The sequence below is a fragment of the Syzygium oleosum genome, unplaced genomic scaffold (assembly GCF_021117445.2).
Source record: "Syzygium oleosum isolate NSW1041296 unplaced genomic scaffold, Sole_v2.1 Sole_v2.15, whole genome shotgun sequence".
Lineage (NCBI taxonomy): Eukaryota > Viridiplantae > Streptophyta > Magnoliopsida > Myrtales > Myrtaceae > Syzygium > Syzygium oleosum.
Window position 1 is genome coordinate 7,192,524 of NW_026607499.1, and position 17,080 is coordinate 7,209,603.

At 38.9% G+C, this 17,080-nt stretch overlaps 4 protein-coding genes across 4 annotated transcripts; 2 read left to right on the forward strand and 2 right to left on the reverse strand.

Moving 5' to 3' along the window:
- The first annotated feature begins 1,472 nt into the window (after nucleotides 1–1,472).
- On the forward strand, nucleotides 1,473–1,949 carry LOC130140084 (uncharacterized). The gene has a single exon (XM_056318455.1). The coding sequence runs from the start codon at nucleotides 1,473–1,475 to the stop codon at nucleotides 1,947–1,949; it is 477 nt and encodes a 158-aa protein (XP_056174430.1).
- A 5,569-nt stretch (nucleotides 1,950–7,518) lies between these two features.
- On the forward strand, nucleotides 7,519–12,411 carry LOC115675386 (uncharacterized). The gene is made up of 7 exons (XM_030598013.2): nucleotides 7,519–7,781; nucleotides 8,078–8,139; nucleotides 8,548–8,683; nucleotides 9,064–9,136; nucleotides 10,057–10,122; nucleotides 10,656–10,912; nucleotides 12,273–12,411. Exons 1-6 carry the CDS (start codon nucleotides 7,645–7,647, stop codon nucleotides 10,869–10,871), a joined length of 690 nt encoding a protein of 229 aa, XP_030453873.2. The 5' UTR covers nucleotides 7,519–7,644; the 3' UTR covers nucleotides 10,872–10,912; nucleotides 12,273–12,411.
- LOC115675564 (uncharacterized) lies at nucleotides 11,777–12,310 on the reverse strand. The gene has a single exon (XM_056318456.1). The coding sequence runs from the start codon at nucleotides 12,308–12,310 to the stop codon at nucleotides 11,777–11,779; it is 534 nt and encodes a 177-aa protein (XP_056174431.1).
- Nucleotides 12,412–15,133: 2,722 nt separating the features above from the next.
- On the reverse strand, nucleotides 15,134–16,397 carry LOC115675563 (uncharacterized). Its single transcript, XM_030598288.2, has 2 exons — nucleotides 15,757–16,397; nucleotides 15,134–15,305 (listed from the first exon to the last, which is right to left on the reverse strand). The coding sequence occupies exon 1, from the start codon at nucleotides 16,321–16,323 to the stop codon at nucleotides 15,775–15,777; it is 549 nt and encodes a 182-aa protein (XP_030454148.2). The 5' UTR covers nucleotides 16,324–16,397; the 3' UTR covers nucleotides 15,134–15,305; nucleotides 15,757–15,774.
- Between the last annotated feature and the right edge of the window lie 683 nt (nucleotides 16,398–17,080).

Genomic DNA, 17,080 nt, shown 5'->3' on the forward strand with positions numbered 1-17,080 from the left:
TATCCCACTTGTTATTCGCTGATGACTCAATATTCTTTCTAGATGGGACAATCACTGAATGCCAAAATATTGCTTCAGTTCTGAACCAATACTGCTTTGTTTCAGGCCAAGCAGTCAATTTAAACAAGTCGGGAATCTTTTTCAGTAAGGAGTGCCCACAGAATTTGAGAAGAAATATAGCAGAACAACTGAGGGTCCCGGAGATAGAAAAAATGGGCAAATATTTAGGCATTCGATCTGATTGGGGGGAATCGAAAAAACAGATGTTTGCTTGGATTACCGCGAGAGTAAACAAGAAGCTTGAAGGTTGGAAGGAAAATTTGATATTGAAAACGGGAAAGGAAGTCCTCATTAAATTAGTAGTACAAGCATTACCTCAGTATGCGATGTCGATTTTCAAAATTCCAGTCTCCATTTGCCGAGCTATCGAGAAAAAGATAGCTGCGTTTTGGTGGAAAAACAACATAAAGCAAACGGATTTGCATTGGAAAAGGTGGGAAACCTTGAAGTATAGAAAGGATGCCGGAGGCCTTGGGTTTCGAGATCTATTGACTTTTAACAAAGCTATGTTGGGAAAACAAGCGTGGAGGATATCGCAAGATCCTTCGTCTTTGTGGAGTTGTTTTCTAAAAGGAATATATTTCCGAAGAGAGAATTTCTGGTGTGCTAGGAAAGGAAGTAGACCTTCTTGGGGATGGCAAAACCTTGTTATTGGAAGAGATGCCATACAACCATCAATCAGATGGGTAGTTGGTAATGGGGAAAAGATTAATATTGGAGAAAATAGATGGCTTAAACGGGGTTTGATTGGGGGACCCTCGAACATAAACGAACCTAGAATGGTGTCAGATCTAATTATAAAAGAAGAGGAATGCTGGAATGAGCAACTAGTACTGGAACTTTTTGATCCGGATACCAGCAATGAAATCTTAGCTATTGCCTTGGGTAGCCAGGAAATGGAAGATAGAATGGCGTGGACACCTTCAAAATTAGGAAGTTTTACAGTAAAGAGTGCATATAACAGTAGTATAGAGGAAACAACCAACCAAGCTTTAGAAAATGCATCTTCCTCTTATCAAATCCCCAAATCACTGTGGATGAAGATATGGCAATCCCACACGTACCCCAAAATAAAAAATTTTCTATGGAGCGCTTGCCAAAATGCCCTTGCTACCAAGGATAACCTTTTCAGAAGGAAAATCTTACCTCACCCCCTCTGTAGCCTCTGCAATCAAAGCCCTAAAACGATAGAACACGCTCTCTTTCTTTGTCCATGGACGAGGAAAATCTGGAAAAATACAGCTTTGAACATTAATGTCTCCGCTCAAGGTTTGACGCGATTCGAAGTGTGGTTAGCTGAATTTAAACATACCTCGGTTACTTTTGAGCTTCTAACGTTTGTTCTTTGGCAAATTTGGAAAACTCGAAACCACTTTGTTTTTCGAGCGCAAAAGCCAAACCCAGAGGAAGTAATGGCTGAAGCAACTGCAATGAAACGAAATCATGATCGGTGGCTCCCTGGAAAGAAGAAAACTACAACAGCAGCAAGCTTCCGCCTCCATCAATGGCGGCTACCAGAACCGGAAGAACTAAAAATTAATATTGATGGAGCCTACTTGCCTAGAACAAATGAAGGTGCAGTGGTGAGTGTCTGCCGAGATAACTCTGGGAAACTAATTGATGGCTTCGCGCGATCTATTGAGGCGTCTTCAGCAGCTCAGGCGGAGGCGCAAGCCATGGTGGAAACTCTAATGTATTTCTCCACGCGAACTAAAGTCTCACTTAAAGTGGAGTCAGACCATTTTGATTTGATAAGCGCACTCACTGGCGGAGCTCAAATCGGCTGGGAAATACAAGGCCTTATCAAAAAAGCCCACTCGCTCCTCAAATCTTTCAAGGATTTAAAGTTAACCTATATTAATAGAGAGTCCAATAGAGTTGCTGATTGAGTGGTTAAAGCTCAGAGTAAAAATAAATTATCATAAAATTGGCTTTTGAACCCCCCCTCACCCGTCTTAGAGCTTCTTTGTTCTGAAGCAAACGAAGTGTATCCACGTACTTATTTTCAGTATTGAAATTCGTTTCGTTTTCTGACCAAAAAATAAATAAATAAATAACCGTGAGCCCCTGCATCCGAAATCAGCTGAATAGAAAAGTGAATTTGTTACGCGAGCTCAAATTCGAGACATAAATTCAACACACATCATGCGTTCCTTTTGTAAACCTGATTTTTACAAAGGAGAAACGCTATGGGATATTGTGCTTAGCACAATGCAGTTAATTTATTCTTCTAACTTGCAGTTTTCGAGCTCAGATTAGAATTTTGAGTGGGTTGGTAAATAGTAAATTCTAATTGATTCGTCATGGGTTTCGGTGGGCGGGTTGAGGGTGGGTGGGTCTGTGATAAGAGATGTCGAATAATTCACCAGCTGAAACTAGTTGAGAACAATTTTGTAGCAGCATCCCAACATGCAAGAAGTCAAACTAGATAACAAAATTCCCTCGCACATATGCGAATCCAAAGCCTATCCGATTTTTGTTCTAACCACACGTGACTGATTTTCGAGGAACTAAAGTTGGTCTTCTAACTTTAATCACAATGGTGCGTCAAGATTCCACGAAATTATCAGGGGAAAAGAACAAATATCAGCTAAGGTAACTATATTTACACCAGTCAATTTAATCCTCGTATCCTAAACCAAAGTACTCATCCATTTTCTCTCGATCATGAACAATCCCGTTCCAGGGGAAAACTTGTGAGTCGTGATAATTGATATGCGCATACGACTTTCTTCTTCGACATGTTTATTGCAAATTTGTTGTTGTAGTTTACAATGTAATGTGCAAGGAAAATTAACAGTCAATTAAGTGAACCAACGTCAAAATTTCTGGCGCCCCTTAAAGACCTTGAGAAGGCAATGCCCATTTTTATTAACATCTCATTATTCTTGCCTCTCTTGTGCATGTCTTACCTTTTTCGGGTAGTCAATCCACAAGCATATTCCACTTTGACATTCCCCTACATCCCTACTTTCATGTTATCGCCGATATGCATAAAATTGGTATCTTAGGCAAGTGCGACCCAGTTGCCCCACTGATAATTATTTTCATTTCTTTCTTGGCGCTGAAAATCCATCAGATATGTTAATCAAGGCTGCCGCCAGTGAGAAATTGAGGCCAGGTACTGCCTCAATTGGCCTCCATGGTTCATGAGGAGGAGGTGCCGCTGTACTCGGACAATTTGAGTTACAAAGATGAGTGATGACTATGAGAGGCTATTGCCATTTCGGAATCAAGTTATGACATCTTTATTTATCGCATCCTCTAAATTGAGATTGGACACAAAGGACTAATTTCCAAGGACGAGATAAAAATACGAGGCTAGATGGACTTTGGATTTGCATAATTGATAAGTCAACTGCTTAGGAGATGTTGTGCGACTTTAGTAGTGGGACAAAATCACACAAGATACACAAACACTAGAGCGAATAAAAAACCAATCTTTTCTCGAAGATCATTTATATGGGGTCCCTACCAAGTGGTACATACCCTTTTCAGGTACGCAAAAAATTTCCTCCCCTTGGGAAGGCCTATATAAAGAGGGATTGAGAGCAAGCATGGGACAAGACAAAAACATGAGTGAAAAGAGGGGCTCATGACTCGTGAGTTGCAACTTTTACAAGGCATTGGTTGCTCACTCTCCCTCAAGGGCTTCTAGCCTACTAATCAACTCAAGAAGTGGGGTGCGTTCAAAATGGCTAGAAGAACTTGGGGGAGTACGAACAAACAGTGCCCTTGCTAATATCGGTTTCAGGTCAATTAGGGTTTGGTTGGATTTGTTGCTTCCTTGTTTGTGTATCATCGGCTCATCGAATCGTCCATACGTAAGAGCCAAGGTACGTCTTCACCTCACTCTCCCTCAAGGGCTTCCAACAACGGTGCGTTGCACGCATGGTCATGGGCGCACGATGCGATACGTTGCCTGAAGTCCTTGAGGAGAGTGAAGATGAAGGTGTGTTGTTCATGTAGGTTCTGTTTTGCCATAGCATATATGCGTCATTTCTATTTGTCGAGCTTGAGTCATCAAAGTTTGGCAAGAAGTGAAAGGGAGCGATCAAAGGGGTGGCATTAAAGTTCGCAAGTCGCTTGACTCGAGCATTAGTAAGCCTGTCCATTCGCCCATGGGGAACTCTTCTCTCACAAACTATCTTAGATGAAGCTTTGAAGGAACGGTAGGTTATTTTTTTACTTTAAAATAGGAGAGATCAATTTCCGGTCCGGTCTGATCCACCTAAGAATTGGAAACCGAATCAGGAGGACCGATTTCCAATTTCTGAATTGGGGATCAAGCTGGCTGGTCCTAAGACTAGGAACTGGACCCGCCGGACCGGTAGTCTGGTTCGGTCCAATGGAACCAATCACTTGATAATTTCACATCCATCTTGTTCTGATCGACAACCCTAGTATTCTCGAGCTAGAAAAAGATCAAGGAGGGGAGGTGGCGGTGACACCATGTGAGGGTACTTGACCTGATCGACAACCCTAGTGTTCTCGAGCTTGATGTTGAGGTACTGATCGACGGAGTGGAGGGTGCCTCTAATGGCCAGATGACTTCTCTGCCCACCAACTCCTTAAAGTAGGAGAGAACAACTGAAACACACAACACACGCTGCATCATCGAAAACCTCTCACCACAACACTAAGTTAAAAAATGAAACACCGCTTCGATTCTGAGCGAGCAACAGAGAATCGCGAGTGGCGAAAACCCTAGGCAACCACGCATCTGAACAACGTAATTGCGTCGAGTTAGAGAAGAAGAGGCTTAAGAGAGAAGTACCATCGATGTGACTGTAAACTCCCCAAATGACTCCGAAAGGGACGCGACTCACTGATTGAAAGAGCGAGGCATGAGATGCAAGAGGGAAAGACTAAAGAGCGAGGCGTGCGGTGGAGGCACTGAGGCAAGAGGGAAAGATTGAAGCCGCATGAGAGGAGAAGGAGAATAGAGATTAGTGCTTACCGGTTTATGTTGCTGTTTTTTAGGAATTTAAAAAATTAAAAATATATATAGTCGGTCCGGTCTGATTCCAACCTTAGAACCGGGAACCGAACTGAAAATCATCAGTTTCATGGAACCGAGAACTGGACAGGCACTCTTTGAAACTACCCAAAATCGTTTGGTTCGGTCCGGACCAATTAATTTCTGGTTTGGTCAATCTATCTTGCTCACTCCTACTTTGCAATACCACGTGAGTTATACCATGTTAGTTCACGTGCAAGTTTTACGGTTTTACCCAATAATTTACTTTTGACTGTCATTTTAGCAATTAATTCATGCAAATCTCCAAATATCCATCACTAATTCTTATGCATATTTTCCTAGCTAATTCTGCATCTATGATTCTTATGCTTATTTTGGTAATAGTTTTTAATCGATGTACGATAATAATAGAATCATGCATGTTTTGCTAGTAAACATTTAAAAACAATAGAAAAGTTGCTTGAAACGCATGAAAACGGGGGGTTTTGAGAACCGAAGGGATGACAAACGAGGTTCTCAATTGGGCACAATATAACATACGTAACGAGCTTTTTGCATTGGTAATATGGCCCTTGAAATTCTTCTTGACTAAAAAGTTATACCCTATTTATTCAACGATTATCAAACTCGTGTTCTAAGCCAGCCTTTTGATTTTCTGGTTATCCTAACACTCCTAAAAGCCTTCAGCGGTTGTGTCTACATCACTATTATATAATTAGTACGATTAATACCACCAAAAACCCAAAACTAGTACACCTATGATAAATTTACCTCGAACAGATTTTTTGACAATAAAAAACCTTAAACTTATACACCTGTGACAAATTTTACTCAAACTAATTTTTTGACCACCAAAAATCCAAAATTGGTACACTTGTGATAAATTTACCCTCCGTTAAATTGAATTAATATTACGAAAAATCACAAATTTGTAAAATTGTGACAAATGGAGGCGTAAAACCCTAAACTAATACACCTGTCAATTGCTGCGTGTCATCCAACTTAGCAATTTACCAATAAAATTTAACCAAAATTAACGAAAGGTAAATTTATTACGGGTGTACCAGTTTGGGATTTTTTGTGGTACTAACCTAATTATTAATGTATTTTGCAAAAAGTCAAAGAGCAATAAAAAAATTCTCTCTTTTTCTCCTCCTTTCAATATTAACCACACCTTTTTAGGTTATCGCCACCTTTCCATCGTATCAAATCTATACCAAGATTAAACTACCTAAAAAATTATCTTTTAGTTACCCTGTTGCCCTCCTCAGCCTCAAGTATTTGTAGAATTGCAATCAAAACTTTATCTTAGAAGAACCTATTTGTTAATAAAGTATTTCAAAATTTTATAGAAAAATAAAAATGGATGATATGATGCCAAATGAATATTCTCCATGCAATTATACATCTATTAAATTATCTCCCATAAACATTTTCCTTTAAATAATAAAAACTAGATAAATCTTCTTTCTTTAGATTCAAAATAATGTCCTTCCGGCATAGTTAGGCGATAAGTGATAAAGAACATTTTTCTTAGAACTATCTTATTAACACTTAGAAAACTATAAAAAAAAAAGGGAGGGGAAAATCCAAGAAATAATAATAATAATAATAATAATAATAAGGGGGAGGTAAAATCGGAATTTGAGAAGGAATCTAACTTAATATTTCCTCTGTCTGAAGGCATTAAAAACTTGGGATGGATTGAAAACAATTTTGAAATGTTAAGGTACTTCCGTAATATAATTAAAAGTTCAGGATATTATCAAAAATGTACTGCCAATAAAAAAAGGGAAAGTCACAACGATCATTTTTGCCATGCACTTTCTTGAGTGATATTATCGAAAATTTTGCCAATAAAAAAGGAAAGTGACATATACGATCCTGAATTTTTGCCCTGTATGCAATATAATTATTGAACTTTTAATTTGTTCAATGTGATTTTTGAACTGTAGTATAATGTGCAATGGGGTCCTTGAACTTCCAATTTATTCAATGTGGTATCTGAACTTTTGGTATATGTTCAATTTAGTTCCTGAACTATATGAAAATGTTCAATGTTGTTCCCTAAACTTAAATTAATGGAAGGAGAATAATGAATATTTTCTTATAGTTCGGGGATTAAGTTGAATATATATCAAAAGTCTATGGAACACTGTGAACAAATTAAAAATTCTGATACCACATTGCACATTAAGCTAAAATTTAGAGACCATTTGTGTCATTATCGTGATTCTAGCTCTCCATGCCTATTTACCTCGAACTAATTCCAAATATAACCATCAATTTTATCTTGAATGATAATTCTAGTCTGAACTTTTTTTTGTCTCAATAAAAATCACCTACTTTTATTCGAGTCTCAAATTTAATTCTCGTGAATATGAAATTTTTAAATAACTCGGGTAAGATTTGTGATATAAATGAAAGTTGGCGTTTTTTTTTTGTTTTGGGAATTAGACCTATTTCCCTCCCATAATCTGGCGCGCGAAAACACGCGGAAGAAAACCGTCGATCGTCGTCTCGATTCCAGCGAATGTGAAGAGGGAGTCGACTTCCAGTTCCAGCTGCTCGGCTTCCCTCTGCGATTTCAACGCCAAGGAACGATGGCTTCTTCTTCGCCTCCTCCTGCGAAGCGCCTGCGCGAGAGCGGCCCCTCGCCGCCGCCGCTCGAGAAGTCCTCCCCCGTGGTGGTCCTCGCTCACGGTGCCGGCGCATCTTCTTCCTCCGATTGGATGGTTAGGTGTCTCTCTCTTTCTCTCTCTCTCGCTCGCTCGCTCTCTGGTAATTTTCGTACTCGACGCTGTTCTCGTTAGTGTCGTCGATTTTGAGCGATTTGTTGGTCACGATTGTCGAATCGGTTCGCGATTTTTTGGGCTTTGTCGTCGGAAATCTCACTCGCGTCCGTGCTGGTTCATCTGCTTGGCGGAAGTTGAATCTGCGAAGGCGATCGTTTTACTGTTCTGCAGAAGAGAATGGTTTGGACATGTTTTTCCATCATGCTTGAGGACTTAAAGATTGAATCGTGAATTCGTGCAGATGGAAGGAAATGTTGGGCAAGGCACTGCATGCTGTTGAAGTTATCACCTTTGACTACCCCTGTATGTGAAGCTGACACTCACAGAAATTATTTTTTTTTCCTTTTAATCTCTCTATTTGCTCTGCTAACGATCTAATGCAGTTTTGTTCTTTTTTAGTTCCACATTAAAACTGGTATAGGCGTCTGAATTATTTACACTGTCTCCACAAGCAAGTCGATAGTTTGACATTATTTCGACGTTTTGGCCGAAGATAACTACTTAGTGCGCATGACCCTGCTTGTGGAATTCAATTTTTCCCCGTAAGAACGAATATTAATAAAAATTTCTTCTTGTTGTTATTCACATCTCTTGCTGTATGTGGCTTGTTTTACTGAGTCGAAGTCTAGCAGTTTGTCATTATGGTTGTTTTACAATGTCACTATTTAGCTACTTTCTTCATTGATTGAAGATGGATCTTAAATGTGGCAGATATATCTGGTGGGAAACGAAAAGCTCCTCCCAAGGCTGAAAAATTGGTTGAGTTCCACTCAGATGTTGTCAGAAAGGTTGTTGCTAAGTATCCCGGCCATCCGTTGATTTTAGCCGCGAAATCTATGGGTTCAAGGTTACACTTACTTTCTCACTAAACAAAGACTTGTTACAAAAATTTCTGCGTACTTGTTTGTCATGAATCCCAAACTGGTTTCCAACACGCATATGTGGGAGACTGCTGCCATTGCTTCTGTTCTCTTACCATGTCTGTAATTCTAGTTAGCATTTGTGTTTGGAAGACAACTCTAAGGATGCATCCCATTGATATATACCCATTAGTACACCTGGTGAAAAAAACTTAGTTTTCCTTCCTGAGATTTTGCGATAAATCTTCTCATTGCATCTCTGCTACCACCAGCTACTAGCTCATGCAACATATTTATTTGGACATAATGGTATCAAACTTGTATTGCTGCATTCTAATATTTATGGTTATACAATGTCCATTTGTAGGGTCAGCTGCATGGTTGCTAATGAGGAAGGTGTTTGTCCATCTGCAATAGTTTGCTTGGGATATCCTCTAAAGGTGCTTCTTCTATTCGTTTTCACTTGATGGTGAGCTTTACATTGCACTGCGACAGATTGCTTTCTAAGGTGTCCTCTTCATTTGGTCTGCTTAAGTTTGATTTCTTAGAATCTTCTCCTTTATAGTAAGATACTATTGTAGCAGTAAAAGCTTGTTAAATCATCATTTTAAACAATACCCCTTGGCTGAACTCTTGAATCTTCATGAAGTATCTGTTGACTGCTTTGATTTTATGATATCCTCTGAAAGAGGTGAAGAGAATTCTTTACCCTCCTTCGATGAGTCTGAAGCATTAGTAGCATTTATTGTCTTCCTGTATAGTATGTACTGTAACTTTTGCAGTCTCTGCTGAAAAGTATACTGGAGACAAGAGCTTAAGAAAACTAATGAATGAACAACTTCAAAATCAGATGATGCGTAGATCTTCTTTCTGTTGGGCAAAAAATTACCAAGAAGGAAATTAACTACTTCCTACAGCGGTTCCTGCTGCACTTGATTTTTTCTCAAGGAGTAAGAGTGATTCTCTTGAGACCAAAACCTTGAGTTCAGTCCCTAACTCTCCCTACATTAGTTGTCTAGGTAGAGAGAAGAAGTTATTTCTTCAGCTTGTTGAGATTCTAGTTTCAATCTGTGGACCAAATGGGTGCAGCGATGACCAAATTCAGAATATAGGTCGCTCTCACCCTCATAGGCCTGATCTATTTTGCAGTAAGGTAGTATGCAGTGACTAGGTCTATCTATGACAAGATCCAGTAATGAAGTTTGTCTTCCATTTGCGAAAGTCTGCAAAGTTTTATTCTTGAACTATCAAAGGTTGCTTTTGTAATCTTCCAAGCTTGGCACAATTCTCTAATCTTGCTTATCATATGCTTATCTGACTGAGAAACTTGTGATATGGATGTGTTGATGAAATGTTTCAGGGCATAAATGGAGCTATTAGAGATATGACTCTGCTGCAGCTTTCAGTTCCCGTAATTTTTGTGCAGGTAATGCTTTCTATCATTGTAAAAGATTTATTAATTAGACGTTACTGTCAAAAGAATTGAAGTTCTGGAAATACTGCACAAAGCTTCAGAGTTGAATTATGCTGAGGCAGACTCTTAATGAGAGTTGCCAAAAATTGGTTCATGTGATACCATCATGAGCTTAATAGTTTATTTTGGTCTTGAAGTGGTATTCAGTCTTTGGTTTTGCTTGTTTTGATATTTCTGTTTCTCTCTTCTTTGTGCTCTCATCTTTAACCAGCAAAGCTGTAGTTGCAATTGGGAGAAAAAACACGAAATCTGTTTGATCCAAGTACATTAGATTTTGGATTATAACTCCACTTGTTCATTGAACTGGACTTGATGTCTTCCCTATTATGTTCTCCCATCCTAATATTTTAGGAGGTTGCCTACAATAATGCTCTAGTATTGATCATGGTGTGGCCATAGTCTACTGTATGTGTATATTGGTTTTAAAAGAAGTACCTGCCAGCGTTTCATTCTTCACATCTAATCATAGTGTCTTTTCTTAAAAGGGTAGCAAAGATGGTCTTTGTCCCCTGGAAAAGTTGGAGGCTGTCTGTGAGAAGATGAAATCCACTACTAGGTTGTATGTGATTGATAGTGGTGATCACTCTTTTAAGATTGCAAAGAAACTTTTGCAAAGCTCGGGGTTGACCCAAGATGAAGCTGAAGATCTTGCTGTCCAAGCTGTTGCTGAATTTGTTTCCAATGTGATTAATGAAAGATGAAACCTCGTGTCACAAAAGCTTTACATGCAAGTGATGTGAAGGTTGCACTTTCTTCAGCCTTACCTCACAAATTTTTTTTTTTGTTTCTCTAGTATTTCAGATTTTTATCATGGAAACTACTTAATCCGCGCTGTGATTGTTGAGGATGGGACATTGTAGCTTGCCTGGCGTGTCTTGATTATTTTTCCCTCAAAAAGAATCAATTCCTTTCTTGAAGAGAGAGAGAGAGAGAGAGATCTGTACTTTATATGTTACATATACGACGATTGTAATCAGAAGTTATTTTATTCTTACTTTGCATAGCCACTTTACATATATGATGATTGTATATCAGAAGTTAGAGAGAGAGAGAGAGAGAGAGAGAGAGAGAGAGAGAGAGAGAGAGAGAGATCTGTACTTCATACATTACATATGTGAAGATTGTAATCAGAAGTTATTTTATTCTTACTTTGCATAACCACATTACATATATGATGTTTGTATATCAGAAGTCATTTTATTCTTACATTGCAGAGCCATCATCCTTGTAGTCAATGATGGAGACTCACATTTATTTAGTTTTAACATAACTTCTGATTGTGAGGCCAAATTTGTTCCCATGCTTTACCTTCTGCTTTTCACTTCTGCAGACATAAGAATATAGAAAATAAACAGTTTTGTTAAATTGAAGAAATATAAGTTAGCTCTTGATAAATGCATCATTCTTTCATTTTAAAGTAAGCTAAAGAAGTGTGCTTAAACATGGTTTATTGCTAGTTACTAGTGACTGTAATCTAGTAGATGTATATGTAATCAAATCTGTAGTGTTACTTGTGTCTAGTCATGAATTTTATCATAAGCAATTATCTGGCAATGGGGAAAGGGGGTCATGAATGCCTGCTTAGAGAAGTGGAAGATGCATATGATCATTTCATTGGACTTGCCTTTTTACGACAGTCATCATTGTCACTCTCACTGTCACTGCTGCTGCTGCTGCTGCTGGAGCTTTTTTTTTCACCACATCTGTAATCCTTGTTCTTTTTCTTGAAAAGGCCCTTCACTTTGTTCTTCTTCTCAGAAATCTTTTCTTTCAAGGACTTTTCTTTCTTCCCATGGCAATTCACATTATGAGCCGCCTGTTTCTTAACATGGTGGCCTTGTGCTTGGCCTTTGCAGTGAGATTGAGCCTGGGCCACATGGGTATTCCCATTGCAGTGAGTCTGCGCTTTAGGAATCCCTTGGTCTGGGTGGTGAGCATATGTTTGGCCACTGCGCTGGGTCTGGCATGCCACCACAGTGTGGCCAGCTTCTTGTCCCTGGTGCCCTTGGGGTTGTTTATATTCGCTGCTTGATTTATATACCCAATGAGTCATCTCAGTTTTTTTCTGGTCAGATGTGTGCTCATGGCTTTTCTGGTTGCAGGTTTGTTCAGCGGGCTTTTGCAACTGGCAGGAGGCCATGGTGAAGAGTTAGACTTGTTCTTAGGAGTTTGCTGGGCTTCTCTTGTACTCACTCAATTTTGATCAATGCCATGAAACGATTATATAGCCATCGATTGTGCAGTAGAGTGAATGAGATTCCTTCACCTTTTCTGATTAGATACTCCGCAATTAATTTGCAAGTTGGGACAGAGAGAACATATTCTGTTAACAAGATGCAATCAAACATTCCGTCTCCTTTTTATCTGAAAGGCATCCACTCACACTGATTCCAGCCATATTTTTCTGCATAAGGTGAGTGACTACGTACATGATACCTCCCTCTTTGTTCTTTCTCTGTACTATTATAATATATTTTATTGAGTGGGGATAAATTCTGTAAGATTGCTACCACACTCTACAACTTTGGGATTCTTCGAAAGGCGTAGAAGGCAATAGGAAGATATGTATATGTGTATTTTGTTGAAAGAAGGTTAGAATATGGTCATATTTGGACATATTTTGGTCTAATTAACCTGGCGTCTGGTTATTGGCCAACAAAAAGAAAACCTGGCATCTAGTTAGAGTACTTTATGCGACTGCTTTCGTATTTCGAGTCTTATGATGTCACTTCTATGGTGATGGGTTGTTAAGAATATGTGGACCGGAATGTCTACAGATGGTGAAAAAGAAACACGTCAGTCAAAGAAAGGATTGAGAGTTTCTGATACTTCAAGCAGTATGTGGTAACCTCTAGCCAGCCAAGATTGACTTATCTTTGGACCTTGCTGGCCATATTGATATACATTCGAAAGATAATGACCACCGCAAACAGTTCGCTTCTGCCTATATCCTATCGCAAGCATGATCAATTTACATTTCAGAAATGTCACAATAATGTGACACTATGGTATAATTACACGATTGAGAAAGGTATTGTGCACTCTTCGTCCACTATCACTCTAAGTTGTGGCTGCTCTTGCATATGGACCGCCTTTTACATGGTATACAAGTTTTGCATTTTTCTATCTTAAAGATTACTTTGTATTTTTTCTATGATCTAATTTTTAGTGGATTTTTTAAAATAAAAATAAAATGATTTTAGGCTCCGTTGGTTTCATAAAAAATGAATAATTTGAAAAATATTTTCGTAAAGATGATTGCGTGAAATAATTACTTAATGAAGAATGTTTTTATTATTGATAACAATTTGTGTCTAGATATCTTCGTAAACGATGAAAATATTTTTTAATCATTTATTTATGTAAGCAATATAAGTGATTATTTTTAGAAACTTTTTTTCAAATTATTCATTTTCGGCGAAATAAATTTGACAGCGTGAGCCAAAACTTTCTACTTACCAAGATGTGAGGGTTGACATAGCGCTTTCACAGACCTAAGTTGTCCTAGAGTTGGTCGAAAGTTGATATAATTTGAGAGTTATGACCCTTCGATTGGAGTTCCTCATATTTCATGCAACGCTGAGCGGATTAGACGGGGAATTTTTCGTGGAAATATTTATATCTTCATAGACTAGTTGAGGATCTTTCTTCAAATAGAATTCATTAATGTCGACATTAATCAGTATTCGAGAATATACAGTATGCTCCCCAAGATATATTAAAACCCATTTCAACCATTGTTGCAGTGGTCTCTGAGCTTAGCCGTGTCTTTTAGTTCTAATTACACATGGCCAACATACATAATGAACAAGCAATGATGATACCTTGCATTTCTTGGTTTAGTACCTTTTTCTTTTTCTGATTTTGATTAAATGGGGATGGCAGTGACAAGGATGCCTTAGTCATCTCTACTAACTTAGTATATTGCACTTCAATCGCTAGTGCTCACAAATTGCCCTTTAGAATCGTGGTCATGCACAGTAAACGACAAGATTTTGGCTATAAGTGGGGTTAAGGACGAATTATGGGTGCTTCAATGTTCACTTTGTAAGGGAGAAAAATCCGAGAAAGTGAAAGCTTTAGAAACTAATGGTTGCTAGCTTCCACATTCCTTCTTGGTTAGCCATTCTCCTCATATGTTAAAACATAAATTCGGTCTTTTTTTTATTTAGTGAGGCCAAAGTTTCTAAATCTCTTAACGAGGTGAGATGGTTGGGTTGGGCATTTGCCTTGGTTTAAGCTGATCGAACTTTTCTTAAGCAGGTTAAATGGTAACAGTGTAAAGTTGTTGAAGTATTCTTGCCCATTCTTGAAATGATCTTTATCCAACCCAACTTCTTAGGTTTATATCTTCATCATGTACTTTTCCATCATTGAGGACTCCCCTGAATACATTTTTTTTTTATGTACGCTACTTGCTGCTGCCTTTTGTCAAGTAGACTTGTGCACCGCTCTACAGTGCGTAATATTTAGGAGAAGCGGCCTTTGAAGGTGATGTTTTAGTGATGAAGAAATTCTTTAAGCTAAAAGAAAGGGTTTGAACAAATGCATGTTCTTTTCAACTTGATGCTTAATTGCTAGATGTTGTTAAGATCATGCAATTGAGTGCATCAACAATGTGATGTCTGCTATATCTCTCTTTCTTGCTCCAACGAGACTAGTAGTAAGTTCCAGGTCAATTACTCTGTTAGATGGATATGTGAATTCATCTTAGCTCATTTAGTTACATTCAACTGAACCTACATAAAAATGCTTCCCGATGTCTGTCAAAAGGGAGAACAATCTTGACGCTTTGATTTGTCAGCATCCCTCGGATTTATTTGTCAATTTCTTTATCAGTGGTATCAGTGGTGCTTTTAGTTCTGCGAAGTCAATTACAGCACAATAATTGTTTGAACGAGACCGCTGTTTTACCTGATTAAATTAATAATCAAGGGACATGAAGCAGAGGAAGAAAGAGAGATTTCCGAAGCAAATTTATTCATTAGCATTCGTAGTACAAGACACCATATAGGTGCAAGTTTTGCATCAAGGGTCTATAATAAGTCACGTCACTTTATTGTCCTTATTTATTTAGGATAGGATGACATGGAACTTTCTTCTAATCTGATGTCAAACAGCTGCTTCCCTTGAGCCTGCAAAACGCGGAAGTTGTTAGAGTGGGAGCTTGATACATATGAGTCTCAGATGAGACCATATGGAGGAGAAATTTTGGCCACCTTGTTCTTGTTACAATGAGCGTCTCATAAACTAAGACTGATATCTTCCTTGAGGCACTTGATCATATTTGCATTGGTGTATAAAAGATGTCGAGTATAAATATATTAGACAACACAAGTAAGGATACCAGCAGCTTTTCGTTTTTTAGGATATTTACCCTGGCAAATTTGACTGTTGGAGTTTTGTCTAGCCTGTGTTGTTTATTTGCATATGTTGAGATAATATGTAAAGATGTTTCCCTGTAACGAAGTTATCGTTCAATTGCTCAATGGATCACAAACCCTTGAGGAGTAATTATAATCTTTGTAAGCATATTCGTTAATCCTTAAGTTATGTGAAATAGTTAGCTACCAAATGGTTGTCTACCTTTTATATCTTCACCTTTCAGCAGCGGTCGTTGTCGCTCTCGCTCTCGCTGCTGCTGCTATCACCAGATTTGCATTCCTTGGATTTCTTCTTGACTATGGTCTTCTCTTTCTTCTTGTATTCACCCTTCTTGTTAGACTTCCCATGGCAAGAACTCTCTTTCTTGTGGCTATAAGCTTGAGTAATGTAGTGACTCTGGGCATGTTGGCCAGGGTGATGGCCATTCTTTTGGCCCATGCAGTGAGTCTGGGTTTTGGCCATGGCATACTCACTGTGGTGACCATGAGCTTGTGCCGTGTGGCCATGGCCATGACCCACGTAGCCGTGGCCATTGCCACGAGCCATGTGGCCATGGCCATGACCCATGTAGCCGTAGTCATTGACATGACCCATGTAGCCGTGGCCATTGCCATGACCCATGTAGCCCTGACCCAATGGAAGGTGTTTCTCACTCTGGCCATACCACTCGGTCTCGCTGTGGCTCATTGCTTGTTCCATGCGATTGCCATGGGGGCTCTGTTGGTAGTAGGTTTCCTCAGCATTCTTGAAGCACCGGACTGAGGCCATGGCAACTGAAGCAAGAGGGCTTTTGTATAGTTCTCTCAGGCTATTTTTTGTGCTTGCTTGCACTGTGAGGCAGTCATGCAGAGCAATTTATAGGCATGGGGTTGAGTGGAATTCTCTCGCTTTTGTTACATTACTCTTTGATTCGCTTTTGCAAGATGGGACAAGATAGCATCTATTCTGTCTCAATAAGGTAAAATTCCAAACTTTATTCTCACCGGACCATTGAAAATATTCCAATGTATATGGAGGAAAATATTTTCCAAATGTCACTAGTTTGCGTATCTCCATCTAAATAATTTGTTTCTGGATGATCAGAAATCATGTGCAAGTCACTATCACGAATCCAACCGGGAGTGTTCGCAAAACAACTTTTTTCATGAAACTGGGAAAGAGGAAATAGAGCTCTTTTGAACGGGTTGGATTCTGTCGAGTGTTACTGCTGTTTTCTTTCTTTACCTTCGGTTGATAAAATGGCTTTTTACTTGGCCTTCCAGTAGTTTGTTTTGGAACACAATGCTGCATAGCCTTTGATAAAAAGAAACATTCGCGACATGTAGATTGTAGGGTGATCTTGTTTAGTTCCTATGATAATTAAGCCAAACCACGTACTATTAACTCCAATTTCGGATTGACTGCAAAGTCGCGAGATTTCTGATGGACTCTGTATGCTTGGGGAAGGACATGTTTAATTGGAACTAGGAACGACTTAGAGACGCTATAGGCCGTAGCTCAGTGTCATGTTAGTGGATGGTCGAGA